Below are 17,559 nucleotides of genomic sequence, written 5' to 3' on the forward strand. Positions count from 1 at the left end.
GTCGGAAGTGACGCGGGAGGAGCCTGTTCCCGCCGCGCTCGGTGCCACCATGCGGGCCCGCCGGGGCGGCGCGGGGGCGCGGCACCCCCCGGCCAAGGAGAAGGAGCAGGAGGAGCAGTACGTGGTGGGGCAGGTGTCGGGCAGCCTCGGGGCGGCCGCGGCTCCCGCTGCGCCCCTCGCTCGCCTCTTCCGCGCCGCCGCCCCGCCGGTGCTGGTGGCCGTGCCGGGGGTGAGTGAGCGGGTGCCGGGGCAGCTCTCCCGGCTGGCGGGGCGGGCGGGGGCTAGGGGTGTGTGAGCCCGGCAGGGCGCCAGCACCGCTTCCCGCAGCGGTGGGCTTCGGGCAGTGGCGCTCCAAATAAGTTGCAGTATGTGAAGTAACTGCGGGGCGTTCCTGGAATTTTGTCCTTCAAGTCTGTTTCTCTTACCATTTTTAGAAGGGAAATAAGAAAAGGAAGCGTGCAGAAGAAGGGGAGAAAGTGTCAGAAGACCAGAGCTCATCCGTCATACAAGAACCTCCAGTAAAAGCGAAGAAGACCAGAAAAAAAGAACGTTCAGAAGCAGAGAAAAAACTGTCAGAGAGGTGAGTAGGTGACACCATTTTATGGTAAAATTAAGCCCCCCAGCATCTACGTTACTTGTAATATGAGTTTAGTGAAACAATTAAGTTCTCGTCTACTACTCATCTTCAACTTGGTGTTTAAGATTATTTTTAAGATTGTGCAAACTTCTGTAGTTTTCCCTTGAAGGAGAAAGTAGTGTAGCTTCTTGAAACACTAGGTCCGTGAAGTGCAAATACCCTGCTAGAGAGCCATCAGGTCCAGCAGTTGGAGATGAAAACACATGTATCTAGTTCTCTGGCACAGGGAGATGCTTTCTAGCTGTCCTTGGCTTTATCCAGCAGAGGTGGTTTCGGCAGGGTGCCAGGCACAGTGAGCAGTCTGTATCTGGGCCTCTGCAGTGACACAGAACCTCTCTGTGACCTCTTAAATACTTGAAGCAAGGTGCTTCAGAGCAGATTGGAAGCTGATCATGCTACAATGCAGTTTGGATAATAAAGTGAACTTGGTTGTAGCACAAGGCTAACACCTCATCCTGGCACTGGGCCCATGGGACCTGCTTGCTGGGTTTATGTCTGTAGCCTTCCAGAGACTCCTTCAGATCTGCTCGTTATTCATGCTGTTACGGCAGGTTTGGATAGAGAGAGATTTGTTAGTGCATGGCAGTATTCCAGAGGTTTGTTCTTGTCAGTCTTCTACATACTGACAAGGATTTAGCCTGTTCTTAGGTCCAACATGCAAAGATGATTTTTTTTTCCTTTAGTTTTAAAGGCTATCAAATTATTTGATTTTGATGAATTTCTGTGTGATTCCTTGTAAATAGTGAATGCAGTGTCCTGGGAACAGCAAATAGTTTTTCATGTTACTGAATGGTCAGATACGTTTGTTTAATGCAGAATAAACAAAATAATGTTTGAAATTTTAAGTTGAACATAATAATTTCAAATGTAAGTTAAAATATCTTGGAGGCTTCAGTTCTTTGACCCCAAAACACCTGGTTTTTTCCCATCAATTGTAAACTGCCTGTTTGTTTCTGGTCAGAGAGAATGCTTTGGAGCAGGCAGATGAGGAGGAGGATCAAAAATTGTTTCCAAACAAAGTGAAGGAAAAGAAAAAGGCTTCTCAAACCATCACCAAAAGTGTTGTTAATTCAGCTACGGGTGCTACTGCAAAACAGCGGAAGAGAAAAAGGGTGGCTGATGAAACAGCGGACAGAAGAACGGTGTTTGTTGGAAACTTGCCTGTCACTTGTACTCTTCAGGTACGCGGGTGGGTTCTGTCCACTGAAGGAATGAAAGGAGTTACAGCATTCCTCAGTTTGAGGGGCTGTTTCCAGCTGGGAAGCCATACACACTTGTGATTGGAACTGCTTTTGGGAAAGTAGGAAATAGTGCTTGTTCTCAGAAACCATTAGAGACAATCTCTGGTTTCTTGGAGTTGGGCTTCCTACAGCAGTAGATGCAGTGGCTCTTTCTTGAGTAGAACTGGTCAGTTTCTTGTCAATGAAAAAATGACTGAATAAATGAGAACTGCATTTACAAAGTTACTCTGCTACTAATTTTGTACGGAAACAGTGCTTCAGGTTGTTACATAAAACATGTTAAATTTAAACTTTCTTCCACAGTAGGAGGCACGACTTCAGTTTTGGCAATCTGTAGAAGAAGAAGCTGCCACAAAAACCACAGAAATAGTTATGAATTACTTGCATTTTTTTAGTAGCCCATTAAGAGACCTCCTATAAGTAAAACCGTGTAAGAACAGTATTTCTTATAAATACTGAAAAATAATTCTCATTACCAGGTTGAAAAGTGTACTGAATATTTGTAATATCATCTGTTTAGGTACTGAAATCTCTTTTTAAGAAGTATGGACAAATCCAATCCATTCGCTTCCGGTCTCTGGTATGTTATTTCCTTTAATGTTACATACCAAAATTATTTGTTGATGTTAAGGGGCAGTAGTATTTGTAAGGCTTGTATCTTCACTAGTTCGGAAGTGGTTTGGGGTATGTGGGTTTTTCTATTAGAAGAAGCCTTGGAGATGTTACCCCAGGAGCACCACAGATGCCTTTTTCCTGTAGCAAGAGCTGATCCAGGATCAGAGCTATAAGTTCTCTGACAGAGGAATGCCTTTGTTATTGCTGTTTTGGCTGAGGCATTGCTCACCTATTTTTAAATCATAGTAGCAAAGACACGTTGATTGTAAATCATGGTACTCACTAAAGTAGTTGACAATAACCCTCTTGGGACTCGAGAAACAAGTCAGACAAAGTCAAGGCAAGCTCTTTAACTCTGAGGGTTTTTTAGACCATCTCTAGGTTCAGCCGCTTCCATCATTTGCTCACTGTACTGGCGATGTTGCTTTGGGTGGCACCTGCTTGAATTCTTCCTTGTCTTACAGAAAAACTTTTTGTTGTAAATTGACTCTAGGCCCACCTAACTCAAGCTTTTTTATCTTTAAGATTCCAGCAGAAGATACTGTATCCAAAAAGGTAGCAGCAATCAAGTAGGTTCCCCTTGTGAATTTTGTGTATTTTTCAAGGCCTGAACAATGTTTTACTGTTGGTTGTTATAAGTTTGTCTGTATTAAGTCTTTTTTATGTATTTTGTGTTTGTCTTTTGTCATTGCCTTTGTATTAAGGTATTAAGTTTTCTCGACAAGTAATAAAGAATTATGTGCTGTGTGTACTAGTAATTTGTTACCTGAGGTTGCATTTCTTATATTTTAGGAAGGAGGAAGATGCTAAAAGTATTTAATTTCTTTGGATATGTCTATGAGTTGAGGACGCTTTCTCAGGGGGCATATATGGGCTGTACCTTGCATGTACAGGGGTAGCTTGACCTGCAAGTGAATTGAAGTTGTTAGTGTGCACAGAACAAGCAGAGGCATAAATGTGTTCAACAAGAAGTGCTTGTGCACTGCACAGCATCAGCAGGATTTAAGCAGTAACGTGTCCCTTTTGTGTTCCAGGCATAAGGTGCACCCAAATGCAAAGTTTGTCAATGCTTATGTTGTCTTTAAGGAAGAATGTGATGCCCAGAAGGCTCTGAAGGAGTAAGTCTCAGTTTTGTTTCTCATCCCCTGTTGAAGACGTAGATCAGGTAGATTTATAGCTAAATTTAAACAACCTCCCCTCTGTTGCTTGAAGCAGAATAAAATGTTGGTTCAAACTTAAAAGTAACTTTGCTTTTGGAATACTGCTATGTGGTGACATTGTTGATTAAATAATGCTTTTGTTTCACTTTTTAAACTTTTTGCTTTTGATCACGAAAGGAACGGAACAGAAATTGCTAGTGGATTTCACATCAGAGTTGACACTGCATCTAAAACCAGTTCGGTAAGTAAGATGTGTGGCCAGAAATCCCCTTTTCTGCTTTGGTTGTGGGGGGTTTTGTTGTTTTTGTTTGGTTGTTTTGTTTTTTTTTCTGTAACAAATAACTTACTGTCCTGTTTCTCTTGTTTCCTTTAGCATGACAATAAACGATCTGTATTCTTGGGAAATCTTTCATATGGTAAGTCTAAAATGGATTGTTATGCATCATTAATTTGCATTTATGAGATAGTTGACATTAGGCTTTTTGTTACCTCATTTATTGGTATTTAGGTATTTAGGGTCACATGTTTAGGCAGATAAATACCTTTTGCTGGAGGTAATTTTTATTTGTTAATTGAAACACCTAAAGGGGCTGTAAGTTTCTGTCAAGTTCTGCACATTGATTGTAGGTAGCATTGCAAGCACTTTGAATTCTTGTTGTTACTTCATGTTTTTTAAATAAATATGGCTAAGTTGCATAGGCCATGGCTTTCTAAACTGCTCAAGGGTTACCAATACCTGTTTGTGAACCAATTCCAAGTGATGGACAGTGATGGCTTCTCCTTTTGGTGCATTCTGTGAGCCACAGGCTGAGTGACTCCGTCCAGGCAGGGCTAAAAGTTGGACTTGATAATCCTTGTGGAGCTGTTCCAACTCAGAATATTCTATGATTTGCTGTGCTCTGAAATTACTTCAGCAGGTTGGACCTTTGTCAGCACATCTAGGTCCCATTGCTGTAGTTAAACCCATACTGTTGAGTTCAGCCCCTCCCCTCAGCAGAGAGGTATTTTATCTACAGCAGGGGATTGTGTGAAGTATACCTATACAAAAAAGGAAAGTAACTTGTGTTTTTGTGATGGCACATCACACTTGTCTGCCTAGGCGTGAGATGGAGAAAGGCTCACAAATCCGGCCATTATCACAATAATTGCATAGCAGCTGTGGTTGGAAACTGTAAATCCCTTCTCCCCCATTCAGCTAAAATTCATGGCTCAGTCAACCAGCAGTTGAAGAACAGCCAGCTCAAGCTCATTATCATCAGCATTAATTCTTAGAAAGAAATTCTGGCATAAGGAGGAGCTTATGTATAGCAGGAATCTTAATTTCTACTCCGTTAACAACCATAAATGAAATGATTTCAAGAATTTATTTCAGTCTTTGCCTTTGTTCTTTGTGATTTATGTTGTACTCTTCAGAGCTGGAGAATTGGTAACTGTCAAAGTAAATAGCCCTTTATAAAGTCCGCATTGTCAGCTTGCTGGGATTTTTCTGAACTGCTGATATTTGTCTACCTATCCGTATTCATGTGATAATATATACTTAAATATATTTGTCTGTGTCCCTGAATTGGTAAATGTGGAATAACTGGATTTGTGCCAGGCTTTTAAAGCCATGTGTCTCCCTGAAGAGGCATCTGTTCTGTTGTGTTGCCTGCAGACATCCGCGATGACGCCGTGCGGGAACACTTCCATGTCTGTGGAGATGTCGTGGGAGTGCGAGTTGTGAGAGACAGGAGGACGGGCTTGGGAAAAGGCTTTGGCTACGTCCTCTTTGAGGTATGTGTGAACAGCCTGCTCCAGCACACCGGGAGTTCTTCAAAACCTGAATTGGGGCTACCTTTAGAGCATTTTTATTTTCTTTTCAGTAGTTTTTTGGGGTGTGTACATGTGTATGTATGATGTTACATGGTAGCATTGTTGTGTATGGTGAAAGCAGCTTGGAAGACCGGTTCTGTGGAAGCAGATACAAAACAAACTATTTCAGGTTTTGTACACGCTTGGGTGAAGGAAGTGAGTTTGAGGTAAAGACTTAAAGGAGGGACAGATGAGTTTGTTTGGTGTAATTCAATGTTCTTCCATTTCTTATGTGTCAAAATGTGAGTGGAATCCTCTCCTGCAGCTGGTTTGCTTACTGGTTCTCCACTTTTGATCCAGTACAACTTCTTTTCTCTCTCCCGGCCTCATTTTCCTTAGTTCATTTCCTGCAGCCCAGTGCCTTTTTTCCCAGTTTTTCCTTGTCTCTCTGCCTCAGACTTCGGTGTCTCATGAAAGCTGTTTCATAGTCTGTTTGCACGTGTCTGTGCCTCAGTGTGTGCGCTGTGCAGGGGTGCTGGTGTTCCTGAGCAGGGATGTTGTGTCATTCCCTAAATAGAGTGGTTTGAGTGCTCTTCATTGTAAAATCCTGCTTACCAATTTTAAATACAGGTAACTGTTCATTTGAAAGCAATCTGTTGGAGGTAATGCTTTTAAACTGGTTGTCTGGTTTTGTAGAATACAGATGCTGTACATCTTGCTCTGAAACTGAACAACTCAGTTCTGATGGGAAGAAAGATACGAGTGCAGCGTGTAGTGGACAAGAGGAAAGCACAGAAAAGTCCAGACCAATCTCATGCTCCCAAGGACAGAGCTGATAAGAAGAAAAAAGAAAAGAGCTGTTCTAATGATTCTTTTGTTGGTGAAAAAGCAACCCCATTAAAGAAGAGCACGAAACCGAAAAGACTAAAAACTATTCCTAGGAGTAAAGCTGGGAAAAATAAACAGTCCTTTGATAAAAATCGATCGGATAAAAATGCTAATTAGTGTTATGAAGATGGATATATATGAGAGTGTTGTGTCATAAATTTTGTTTGCTAATATAGCTGTTGTCATTCTTGGTGTTTGCTCTGGGGCATTTGGCTTTTCCCAGAAGGCAGCAGGAGGTGCTCCATGATTTTATTCCTATGTTCCAGGAATCCGTCTCTAGCCGAGGTCTTGCTGTAAAGATTATCTGTGAATTCTTTGTTTTGGAGTTGTGTAGGATTACCCACAATGATTATAGGAAAAAGTGACTCACCTGCAGAATGATGAAGTAGAAATCGTTACCTTGATTTGGGTGGGTTTTTTTGTTGTGCAGAGAAGGGCAGTGGAGCTGGTAAAGGGTCTGGAGCCCAAGTCTCACGGGGAGCGGCTGTGGGAGCTGGGGACTTTCAGCCTGGAGAAAAGGAAGCTCGGGGATGGCCTTATCGCTCTCTCCAGCTCCCTGACAGGACGGTGTAGCCAGGTGGGGGTCGGTCGCTTCTCCCAGGCAACAAGTGACAGGATGACAGGACATAGCCTCAGGCTGTGCCAGGGGAGGTTTAGGTTGGACAGCAGGAGAAATTCATTCACAGAAAGGGTGATTAGACATCGCAACGGGCTGCCCAGGAGGCGGTGGAGTCACCGTCCCTGGAGGTGTTTAAGGAAAGACAGGACGTGGCACTGAGTGCTATGGTCTAGTTGCCATGGTGGTGTTCGGTCAGAGGCTGGACGCGACGATCCCAGGGCTCTTTCCCTGGGATCCCTGGGTTTCCCGTTCCCCGGGCCCCTCACGGCGCTCCGCGGCCAAGCGCCGCAGCGCACGCGACACCCGCTCGGCCGCGCGCCTCCGCCCGCGCATGCGCCCCGCCCTCCGCGCAGGCACCGCGGGAGGCGCCCGCTGCCGCCGCCGGCTGATGACGTCAGCGGAAGCGAGGAGGGGTCCTTTCCCTGTGCCCGCTCGCCCCAAGGTGCCTGCGGAGCTCGGCGCGGGCCGCGCGGCGGGAGCGGCGCGGGGGCGGCGGCAGCGCCATGATGGTGGGCAGGACCAGCGCCATCGCCGCGGGGCTCTGCGGGGCGCTCTTCATCGGATACTGTATCTACTTCGACCGCAAGAGGCGGAGCGACCCTAATTTCAAGAACCGGCTGCGGGAGCGTGAGTGTCCCGGGACGCCCCCTCCCCTTTCCTCCCGTCCCTTCCCGCCGCCACGCGCTTCCCTCAGCGATCCCCCCGTTTCTCCCTCCCTCCCTCACCCGCCCGGCCGGGGCGCGGGAAGGCGGCACGTGGTGTCGCCGCAGAGCCGGGCCCGGCCAGGACCCCCCCCGCGCCCTCTGCCCCGGGCCCCGGCGGCCCCTGCGGCTTTGTGGCCTCTCGCCGTCCCTTCGCCGAAACCAGGGGCCGGGTCACGGAGTCACAAAACCATCAGAATTGGAAGATACCTTCGAGTCCCGCCCAGTCATCCGCCCAGCACTACCACTGCAACCCCTGCAGCACTAACCAGCATCGTCCAGCGCCAGATACGCCTCTTGAACACCCCCGGGGATGGTGACTCCTCCACCTCCCTGGGCAGCCTATTCCAATGCCTGACCACCCTAACAGTGAAAAAGATTTTTTTCTAATGTCTAATCTGAATCTCCCTTGTCTCAGCTTAAGGCCATTTTTTCTCTGGTCCTCTTCACTGCAGGCACGGTAGAAGAGACCGATCCCCACCTCACTACAACCTCCTTTCAGGTAGTTCTAGACAGGGTCATCCCATCGGAAAGCGTTTGCTGTAGGTGTTGGGTAACCTGTGGTTTTCGTCAGTGCTTGGCTCAAATTTGCTTCCCCCCTGCCTTTTTGTTTTTTTTTTCAATCTTGCTGTCCTACAGGCTGAGCAGTGCTATTATAGCCACTACATTTACGTGGTGACACTCTCTTTTTTTTTTTTTTTTTTTTTTTTTTTTTTCTTTTAGAAGACGAGCAGGTAAAGCAGTGTGATTTCTTAGAGTGCAGTTGTTGCACTGCAGAGTGCAGCAGAGGAGGCTGGGGTCGGTGGGAGCTCTCAGATATTTCATCGGCTGCATTCTAAACCCTCCTGGCAGCCCTGCCATTGGCTTCCAGGATAAGAATGAATGCCAGAGAAAACTGTTGATTAATCCAAGATGTAGAGCTCTTCTCCCATGGCTCTTCATTATTTCACGTCTTCAACATTTATTTAAACGTTTTAATAATCAGGGACGGTTTTTAATGCAATTGTAGGCATGAGTACTGAAGGAACACAAATGAATCGTGAGAAATAAGGTGATACTTTCTATACTGAGTTATTTCTGTCAGGGTTATATGTATATTATTCCTTTGGTAACTAATCTGAAGATAAGAAGTTATCATTAAGGTAAATTTTCCTGGCAAGTAAACATGATGTGATCAGCAGTTTCATGGATGGAAAATCAATAACTAGATGGGTTGAAAATGAGTATTTATCTGATAACATTAAAATGTAGTGTAAAAGCTTTGGTTCTGCCTTCATGGGTTGAATTTGAGTGGCCAGTGCTGTGGCTTAGCAGCACGTTAATTCCGCTTTCCAAAAGCTCCTCCACAGCAAGTTACATCTGTCAAATATTTCGCCTTCAGGCCCTCGCTCCTGTGTGTAGGATTTTGGGCACATATGTCTTGTGCATCTTCCAAGTCCTTTTTTTTACCTGCAGTGCAAGTCATAATTTGGGAAATTTTAGCACAGTTAACTGGTATGTGCTTGTCTTGCACAAGCAAACTTGATTTTGGCAACATAATCAGCCACAGGTTTTTTTTTAATGATGCCACATATGTAGTAGGAGAAACACTGAATTACATAAGGTTTTTGCAGAAGCACCAAAAATTATTTTTGCATTCCAGGTTTCCGTAATCTGAGCCTCTATCCAGTCATGTTCTGAATAAACCTTAGAGTTGCTCTGATTAAGATTTGACATCATCTTTGAAGTGGAAAACGAATCCATTTAGATTTGATAGGAGGGGGCAGGTGTCATTTGAGGGACTTCACTGTAGGACTTACAGTTCTTGCATGTGATGTGCTGGTCTGCATTTAAGGCTTTAGTTCATTTGGTTGGTTTTGTTTTTTTTTTTGGTAGTGTAACAGATTATTTTGTATGGACACTTCAGCAGTGGTGCCAGGGATCTGGGTATTACAGCATTTTTACTGCTGGGTAGACAGGAAGGTATGGGTTGTAAAATACTTGACCAGGAAAGGTTCAGTGCAGCAGCCAGCTGCAGTTCTTTGTGTAAAGATGCTCCACGTGTTGTGCAATAGTGGGGGTACAGGATGGAAAGCTTGTGGAAACCACCATCACAGTGCATCTTTTCCATTAACCTTCTTAGGATAAGATCCTTTTTCAGCCTCTGTGCTGCAGTGTCACCAGAATATGGGAAGGACAGGAGATCTAACACGTCAGTGGATTGCCTGTTGAATTTGGTCAAGCATGTGCTGACAAAATGAAGAACCAGTTGGTGTTTTTGCCCTTCCAGTTCCACTGCACGTTTCTGTGTGCTGTGTTAGGGCCAAAGTTTACATTGCAAAGGCCTGTCATAAAAATGAGGTGGCCAGATTTAGGTTTCTGGGAAAAAAAATCTGATTTCCTGGAAATTTCTGGAAGGCTTATAGAACTACTGGGCTTTGATTTTCCAGATGTTTTAATCTTATTTAGCAGGTTTTGTGGGTGAATTTTTAGCTGCTGAGCTTCCCCAGCTGTATTTTATGATTAAAATACTTCAGGTATGTTTGCTATTTGCCTTCTTGAATGAATAAAATAGAAGTGTTCTGCTTTAAAGTTTAGACACAGATGTCTTTGTTCAGAGACAGCCAGAATTTCTGACCATGCTGAATTTTGCTCAAGAGCATCTTCTGCCTGGACCAGCTGAGTGAGAGGAGGGCAGTAGGCAGACTTCACTGATGGGAACTGAAAATGCAAATGGCTTTTTGGTCCTTCTGCTCTTTCGTGGGCCTGGGTGGGAAGCTGCTGGGGCTACTCAGGGGCTTTTGTAACCCATGCCAGCAGGACAGGTCATCCATTGGTTCTCTTTTGAAACTTGTACCCTTGTACAGGAGCTGTGCCTGGAGGACCTGCAGTGTGAGAGCTGCAGTTTAGCTTTGTGTTTTGGATGCATGCACTGCATTTCTGTGGTAATAAAGACTCATTCTATGAAAGATTGCCTTTCTCTTTTCAAAATGTGATTATTTCTTTAGAAAAGAGGGAAGTGTTTCCCTTTTGTGGAGGTCCCTGAGGGAAAACAAACTTGGGGTTTTTTTTAGGTGTGGGGTGGGTTTGTTTGTTTGTTTGTTTTTTGAGTTTTTTTACCCTTCAAAGCCATTGCTTTTTGCTTGTCATGTTACAAATGTAACTTTTGGCTGTTACTGCAAAGATACTTTGAAACTAGTATTTCTTCCCAAGAAGAAGAATTCATAAATATCCTTTAGAGTTGGGTTTTGTAATTGTTTTCGCTAGTGAACTTTTAAAGAGTCCGTAAAAAAGTATTAAGAAGAGAAAGAAAAGTTCTATAGTAGTCAGACTTGAAAGATTTGGTAGATAATTTTTCAGTTTTAATATCTTGGTGGTTCTTCATATTCCTTCACAATTTTCAGCTTAAAGTACATGATTTCAAATCTGTGTGATCAGTGGTCAAAAGCTTTCACTAGTTCCAGTTACCAGCATGTCTTTTGTTTTGTTCTTTATTTCAGAATGCTTAACCTGGTGAGTGATACCTTTTATTATATTTTAGAAGGTGTCATAGTCATGCCAAGAAAACTCAATTTTCTCCTAAAAATGACGTACAAATGTTAAGCTGTTATTCTTTGTATTTCTCTTTTGTGTTTTTGCTGAATGCACTACAGTTGCAATGTGGCTTGTTTTAATAGTAAAACATTTCAAATACTAAATGAAAAAAACTTTAATCTTTAGGATTTTATCTATTATCAAAACTTGTTTGCATAGTAGTGCAGTTTAAAGTTTTGTGCAAATCAATGCTTCTGAAAAGTTGGAGTGAGCTAACTGAAGGACTGACTTTGAAGAGAAATTCTTTAATACTGAACCCACGAAAATGATAAAATTATAGAATACTACAGTTCTATCCAGCACGTTTTTCCATATATAGTGTAAAATAACATACACAGGTCAATGAGTTGTGGAAATCTAGCTGCTAAGTGTTATTAAAGTTTTGTATTAAGTAATATAAGTAAAATAAAGTAAAATAACACCCTAAAATAAAAGGGTGTTCCATCTCTTTAGAATGGGAAGCCCCTTGGTATAAAGAACACAGTCTTGTCCGGAAATGCCACATGTTAGGTTATCAGTATACTAGGGAATAGTATTCCTGAATGTCTTCATCATGTGGACAACTGAAAGTTTTTAATTACCATGTAAAAGTGCTAGTCACATTTGGAAGTATTTCCAGCTTGTAAAATTGTATCAAAAGAAAAATCAGGGCTGGGTGACAGTTTTTCTTTGTCAATATAAGAGTTTTCTGAGCAGGCACTGAGGACAGAGAGTGAAAGGACAGTTTAACCATAGGCTGTATTCAAAGGTTTTATTGATGTAACTATTTCATTTGATGAATTGAAGACTTGCTAAAATGATTATTCTAAGGAAATTGCCAGTGTTAGTATAATTATTCTTTCTTGTATGAAGAGCTGCTACTATAAAAATATCTTTATCCCTGCCTACCTGCATTAAAAGCAACTTTAATTACACTAGTTTTGCTGGAGTGGTGCAGCTTCATGTAGCAGACCAACTTTTTGCCTTTAGGTTAGGTAGTTAAATCTGTAAATGTTTGTTCCATCTGTAAATGTTTGCTTTCTTCAGGTTTCAGAAATGTATGCTTTAGTACTGCTCTTGCTGGGGGATGATGAGATACTGCCACTTATTAACTAGTTCCCATGTCTTTGCTATAAAGCAGCTGAGAAAGTGCACTGTGTGGGTATCTGCTCTGGCCTGCCAAAGTTCCCCTTCCTTGATGGTGCACCATACAGTTCAAAACTAGATAGCCTTGACTTGTAGACAATTCTTCTGTGGCTTATTGTTAGAAATCATGTAGATAATTCCTCTGTTACTCTAATTCTCTTTGTGTGCCTGCAGTGCACGAGGTGTGCTGTGCTGCTGGTGTGCTACCCTGCACAGCTGGTGTTTGCTGTAGCCATCAGGAGAAGAATTGCCATTTTGAGTTGGTGCTACTGCCAGCCCTCATTAGACCCCTAAATGATGCTCTGTTGCACTGAGTGGGTTTCAGTCTTGTGCTCAATTTTCAATGTTTGCAATACATTATCAGTTTCTTCTTTTGAAAGGAACTTTGATTTTTTTCATGGTTTTAGACTATAATCTGAAGGGCTTTTTAATTGCAAATTGAAAATAAAAGATGTTTTTATTCTTACAGGAAGGAAGAAACAGAAGCTTGCCAAAGAGAGAGCAGGGCTTTCCAAGGTAATACTGTGTTCAGTAATGTAGTGCCATTTTGAAAGATGTTTCATTTGTATTACTTGTAAGATTTACTTAAGGATTTGTTTTGATTCCAGGATTACAAATATGCAGTCTTTAGGTTTTTTTAATGCTCACAGATAACTGTATGGTTGTTCCTTTTTTGTGTCAGATAGAGGAGTTATATTAGTACAGCATTCACTGTGTGATTCGATGGTGTTTGCCTTTTTGTAATATGAACAAGGACTTCTCAGACTTAAAATCATTGATAGGACACACTTATAAGTGAACTTAATATGTTGTTTTGCCATAAGTATTTGATTTCCCTTTCATTATCATCAATGAATCCAGAAAGAAAAGATGAGATTTCTCTTCAAAAAATTGCAATAAATACAGTTGTTATAAACATAATACACCTTAGACTTTATGTTTGCTCCTAAATCATGTACTTAATAAACTGAGTAGAGGTATTTCAGGCTCTGTCTCTACAGATTTGTGATGCAGTGTTATGAGACCTGAGTCTGATTTTCAAAAACATTCTGTGTACGTTTAACTTAGTGGTGACACTTGTTTTTTTGCCAGTGTCAGTGTAACAATAGGGTTGTGTGCATGTTTAATTTCAGTTGAGAATGTTTTCTGCCAACTTTTTATTAGCTGGTGTTTAAGGGCTGGTTTAACTTTTACTGTGTGTGTTATAGTTGCCTGATCTAAAAGATGCTGAAGCAGTTCAGAAGTTTTTCCTTGAGGAGATTCAACTTGGAGAGGAATTACTAGCTCAAGGTAATGGCATTTTTTTCCCCAAAGAGTAAGTTGTAAAATAAGTTTTCTCTGCCTTTGCTAGAAGATTATTTTTATACATTAAAAAATTTTGGGGACTCAAATTCACCAAAGAAAATCTGCATATTTCTTTTTAACCTTGTGTGTTCAGGAGGTCCATCAAGGGAGGAGAAGAGCTAAGTAGATTGATTCACCATCATTTAATCCAGTCTTGGTGGATGTCTTATGTAAATGTGTTACAGTGTGGAAGATGGTTGATTTCAAAGCATTATAATTTGTCATACAGGTGAATATGAAAAAGGTGTTGATCACTTGACCAATGCCATTGCTGTGTGTGGGCAGCCACAGCAGCTACTACAAGTTCTACAGCAGACTCTTCCACCACCAGTGTTTCAAATGCTTCTAACTAAGCTCCCTACAATAAGCCAGGTATGTGAAACATTCCCTGATGGTTTGGAAATAACTCAGATACTTACTTTAACCACTACATCAGTCTTGAGTATTGGGTTTTGTAAGCTGTTGGTTTTTTAATATGTTCAGTTAGATTAAAAGTAGCTCTTTTTTCACCTGAGATGTTAAAAAGTGAGTATGAAAATCATCATGTAGCATTAATAGCAACCAGGATAAATCAGAAATACAAAACTTCTCTTGTGTGTAGGGTATGCTAAGCTCTTGAAGTAGAGGCATCTGACCACAGCTGATACTAGAAGTGGATCCACTGTTGCCCAAATACAAGTTGGGGGGATTGGAAAAGCAGTAACTTTATTGCACTGGGTCTTGAGGTTTTTTTTTTTAATTTACATGTCTATGAGTGTGTGTAAGCGCTATGAAAGTTCATCAAAAGGAATCTGTTGCTTTTGCTACCCCGTTGCTTCTGGGGACAGCTATAGACACAAGATGTTAACTAGCACCAGAACCCATGACAATTTTGGAAGCTTGGGAGTTTCCCTGATGATAAAAGTGTTAGTAGCTCTATGTATAAAATGCTCTCCTGTTTTAGTCTGAGTACTGAGCAGGTAATGTTGTTAATATGCTGGCAGGTGAGTCTGTTGTAAAATAAATAATATGTTCTATGTTCTTGGAAGTACAAGGGAACTCCCTAACAGTGTTAGCTGACATAAAGCAGAGAGTCAGTGCTGGGTATCAGCTGGCTCTTCTTACAGCTCAGGCCTGGTTACATTTCAGGTTAAGTCCATATAGTCAGTGGTAACACTGGAAAGTGTCAGGTACACGAGATGGAAGAGTCAGGGAAATGACTGAACAAAAATGTTTCCTAAGAGAACAGTGCCAAAAACCACACAGAGGTCATCACCTGAGGTTGACAGGATATTGTTTATCTGATGTTGGCTTTGTTAGGTATTGCACTGTATGTAAATTCTGTGGAACTGACTTCAAAAACCTAAGGCAAATAGATTGCCATTTTTAACTTTAATCAGTTTGTTCAGTAATTACGCTGCCTAATGTTCAGTGTAAAATTACATTGCTTGATAATCAGTTGCCTACTGTCAATTTTATGTAATTGTGAATGAGTTTTTCTCCTTCTTACAGAGAATTGTAAGTGCACAATGCTTGGCTGAAGATGATGTTGAATGAGGTCACACCACAACGGGGGGAAAAAAAGTTTTCTTACCCCAGAAGATGAGCATCAGTAGGGGGATAAAGGGGCAAACAGTAGTTAATGGACTGTGTACCACATCGGGTTCTACCAGAGTTAAAATTAACTTTGTGTAGGTGGGATTCGCAGGATTTTATTTATTATCCCAGTGAAAAGTGTATTTTGATAAGAATTCATTTTATAAATACACTGTGTTGAGTTATCAAAGTATCACTAACTTCATTATTATTAAAATACGCAGTTGTAATGTTGTACATATACAGACATAAAACTACGACCTATTGAAAACTCAGTGCTCATTTTTGAAAAAACGAAGTTATGGCAATAAAGATTTATCTGCACTTGTGTGTCCCTATAGTACTACTTTAAAATCCAGAATATTTGGGTGTCAGAGCAAATGATCTAAAAATGACAACATTAAAATTTATTTTTAATGTTATGGCTGGTCTTCCAATGCTTTTAATTGTTTAAAACCTTGTGTAATTTCCTGAGAAAATAAATATATGATCATTTAAACAGTAACAGATCACCTTAGAAAGAGATGCAAATCGCAATGGTGATAGATAGCTGGCTGCAGAAAGAATGACAAATCCATTTCTGTCAGGAACAAAAACATGTTAAGTGATCAAGTCAAAATTACTGGCAAACTTGAAAGCTCTATTAATACAGGTGTCTGAAACAAAGCTGTTTGGAATAAAACCTGGGCAGATTTTAAGAGCACAAAGGTTGGGGTTTTTTTGAAAGCTTGGAACTTATTTTGCAAGATAGACAGTTGACATTTCAGTCTGTAGTCTTCAAGACCATAGGAAATGGTTATTAACAGTCTTTTTAAGGCATTTGCCTTAGGAAAAAAATTGCACTGGTAAGACAATTATATTCCTGGGCTAAATAGCAAAAGCTAATGGAATTAGATGTTGTAAAATTTCAGTATGGTGTGGTAAATTTTCCTTTGCCAATGAAAAGGAAACAAATAATATACAGCAGGCTCAGGTGAGTAGGAGAAGTGTACTTATGAAAGCAAGTTTTTCAAAGGATCTTCTAAATGTCAAAACAGATTGGCTTCTGTTATTCTCTGGGTGTGTACTATCAGCACTCAGGTGGCAGAAGAAACAATTAAAAATGTAGCTTTATCTTTTTGGCACAGCGACTGATTTTTAACTTGAGAATGCTTCGAGGTGTGTTTTTCAGACCAGCTGACAGTTTGTACTAATGATGCTGCTAGATTAATAGTGAGGTACTAGGTGGCATAATCTAGTAGAAGTGAGGTACTTTGAGAGCACTCTAGCCAACTCTGTCTCATTTCAGCCTTGTGTAAGTTTCTTCAAAGGCAGATTCTTCTCAGTGGTTCAGGAATTGCCTTACGCAGGATTTTTGAGAGGTTAAGTGGATAGTCGATGGTGACCTAGCAGTCAATACCTGAGTTTGGGAGTAGAAGGGGCTGTTACTGAGTCAGTCTGCTGAGATGGTTTGTAATGGAAGAGGTACCTTCCCCTTAAGCCCTTGAAAACATTATTTCCAAAGATCTGAGGTGCTGTTGAAACTTTCTGTAATGTAATAAATACTGAAGTTAGTGGCTGGTCTCAACAAACATATCTTAAACAGCTGGTTGTAGTTTAATCTTTGTGCTTAAATTGTTCAGGTAGCATAAGGTAAAAAGTAAAATGTAGTAGCCATATTCTTCAGGGGACAATGGCCAGGGTGCTCTTTTAATTTATTTTACAGGAACAAAGTTATTTTGCACTTAATAAAAATACTGTGAAATTACAGAAGGTTCTGGTTTTAATGAGGCTTTTTGAAGGAGTTTTTCTTTTCCCTTCTAATGCTTGAAAATAAAAAGTAGGAATTCTTAGGTTATGTTGACAGAACTGTTACCATATTTACCTTCTGTCTTGCTGGTAACTTCAGTGTATCTTTTTAGTTCAGCTTTTAACATTGTCTTAAGGTGAATCAAACTTCCATCCTGCCTTGAAAAACAAACCCAAACAGCCTAAGACAAAAGCAGCACCCTTACGTCAAACCTAAGCAATTTTCTACACTCTTTGGTAGAATGATGACAATTTGAATTCACATTTTCGCTTACAGCAAAGCTTTCCTGAACTGTGTTTCAGCAAAGCTGGGTGTCAATTCTGATTTTGATGGAAGGCTTGGTGACAGTCTGATTGTATCTATAAATGGTATTTGCTGTAATAAGCATCACAGACACACACATATTGCTCTAACCTTTTTTGTTTTCTTGAGCCTGCAAAGTTAGATGCAAACAAAATTTAAGACAACATAGGTTTAAATGAAGCCTTAAATGCAAATTTA

The 17,559-nt window shown here is 41.3% G+C and overlaps 2 protein-coding genes and 1 non-coding gene across 3 annotated transcripts; all 3 read left to right on the plus strand.

Annotated features, from left to right (window-relative positions):
* RBM34 (RNA binding motif protein 34) lies at window positions 1–6,505 on the plus strand. The gene is made up of 10 exons (XM_048299173.1): window positions 1–229; window positions 435–580; window positions 1,599–1,818; window positions 2,399–2,458; window positions 3,019–3,062; window positions 3,528–3,611; window positions 3,831–3,894; window positions 4,027–4,069; window positions 5,308–5,426; window positions 6,141–6,505. The coding sequence occupies exons 1-10, from the start codon at window positions 50–52 to the stop codon at window positions 6,447–6,449; spliced, it is 1,269 nt and encodes a 422-aa protein (XP_048155130.1). The 5' UTR covers window positions 1–49; the 3' UTR covers window positions 6,450–6,505.
* Window positions 6,506–7,364: 859 nt separating this feature from the next.
* Window positions 7,365–15,691, plus strand: TOMM20 (translocase of outer mitochondrial membrane 20). The gene is made up of 5 exons (XM_048297278.1): window positions 7,365–7,578; window positions 12,820–12,866; window positions 13,559–13,640; window positions 13,924–14,066; window positions 15,186–15,691. The coding sequence occupies exons 1-5, from the start codon at window positions 7,455–7,457 to the stop codon at window positions 15,228–15,230; spliced, it is 441 nt and encodes a 146-aa protein (XP_048153235.1). The 5' UTR covers window positions 7,365–7,454; the 3' UTR covers window positions 15,231–15,691.
* On the plus strand, window positions 8,481–8,615 carry LOC125324266. The gene has a single exon (XR_007202905.1). It is a non-coding gene; the product is annotated as a small nucleolar RNA SNORA14 (small nucleolar RNA).
* Window positions 15,692–17,559: the final 1,868 nt, after the last annotated feature.

The sequence above is a fragment of the Corvus hawaiiensis genome, chromosome 3 (assembly GCF_020740725.1).
Source record: "Corvus hawaiiensis isolate bCorHaw1 chromosome 3, bCorHaw1.pri.cur, whole genome shotgun sequence".
Classification (NCBI taxonomy): domain Eukaryota; kingdom Metazoa; phylum Chordata; class Aves; order Passeriformes; family Corvidae; genus Corvus; species Corvus hawaiiensis.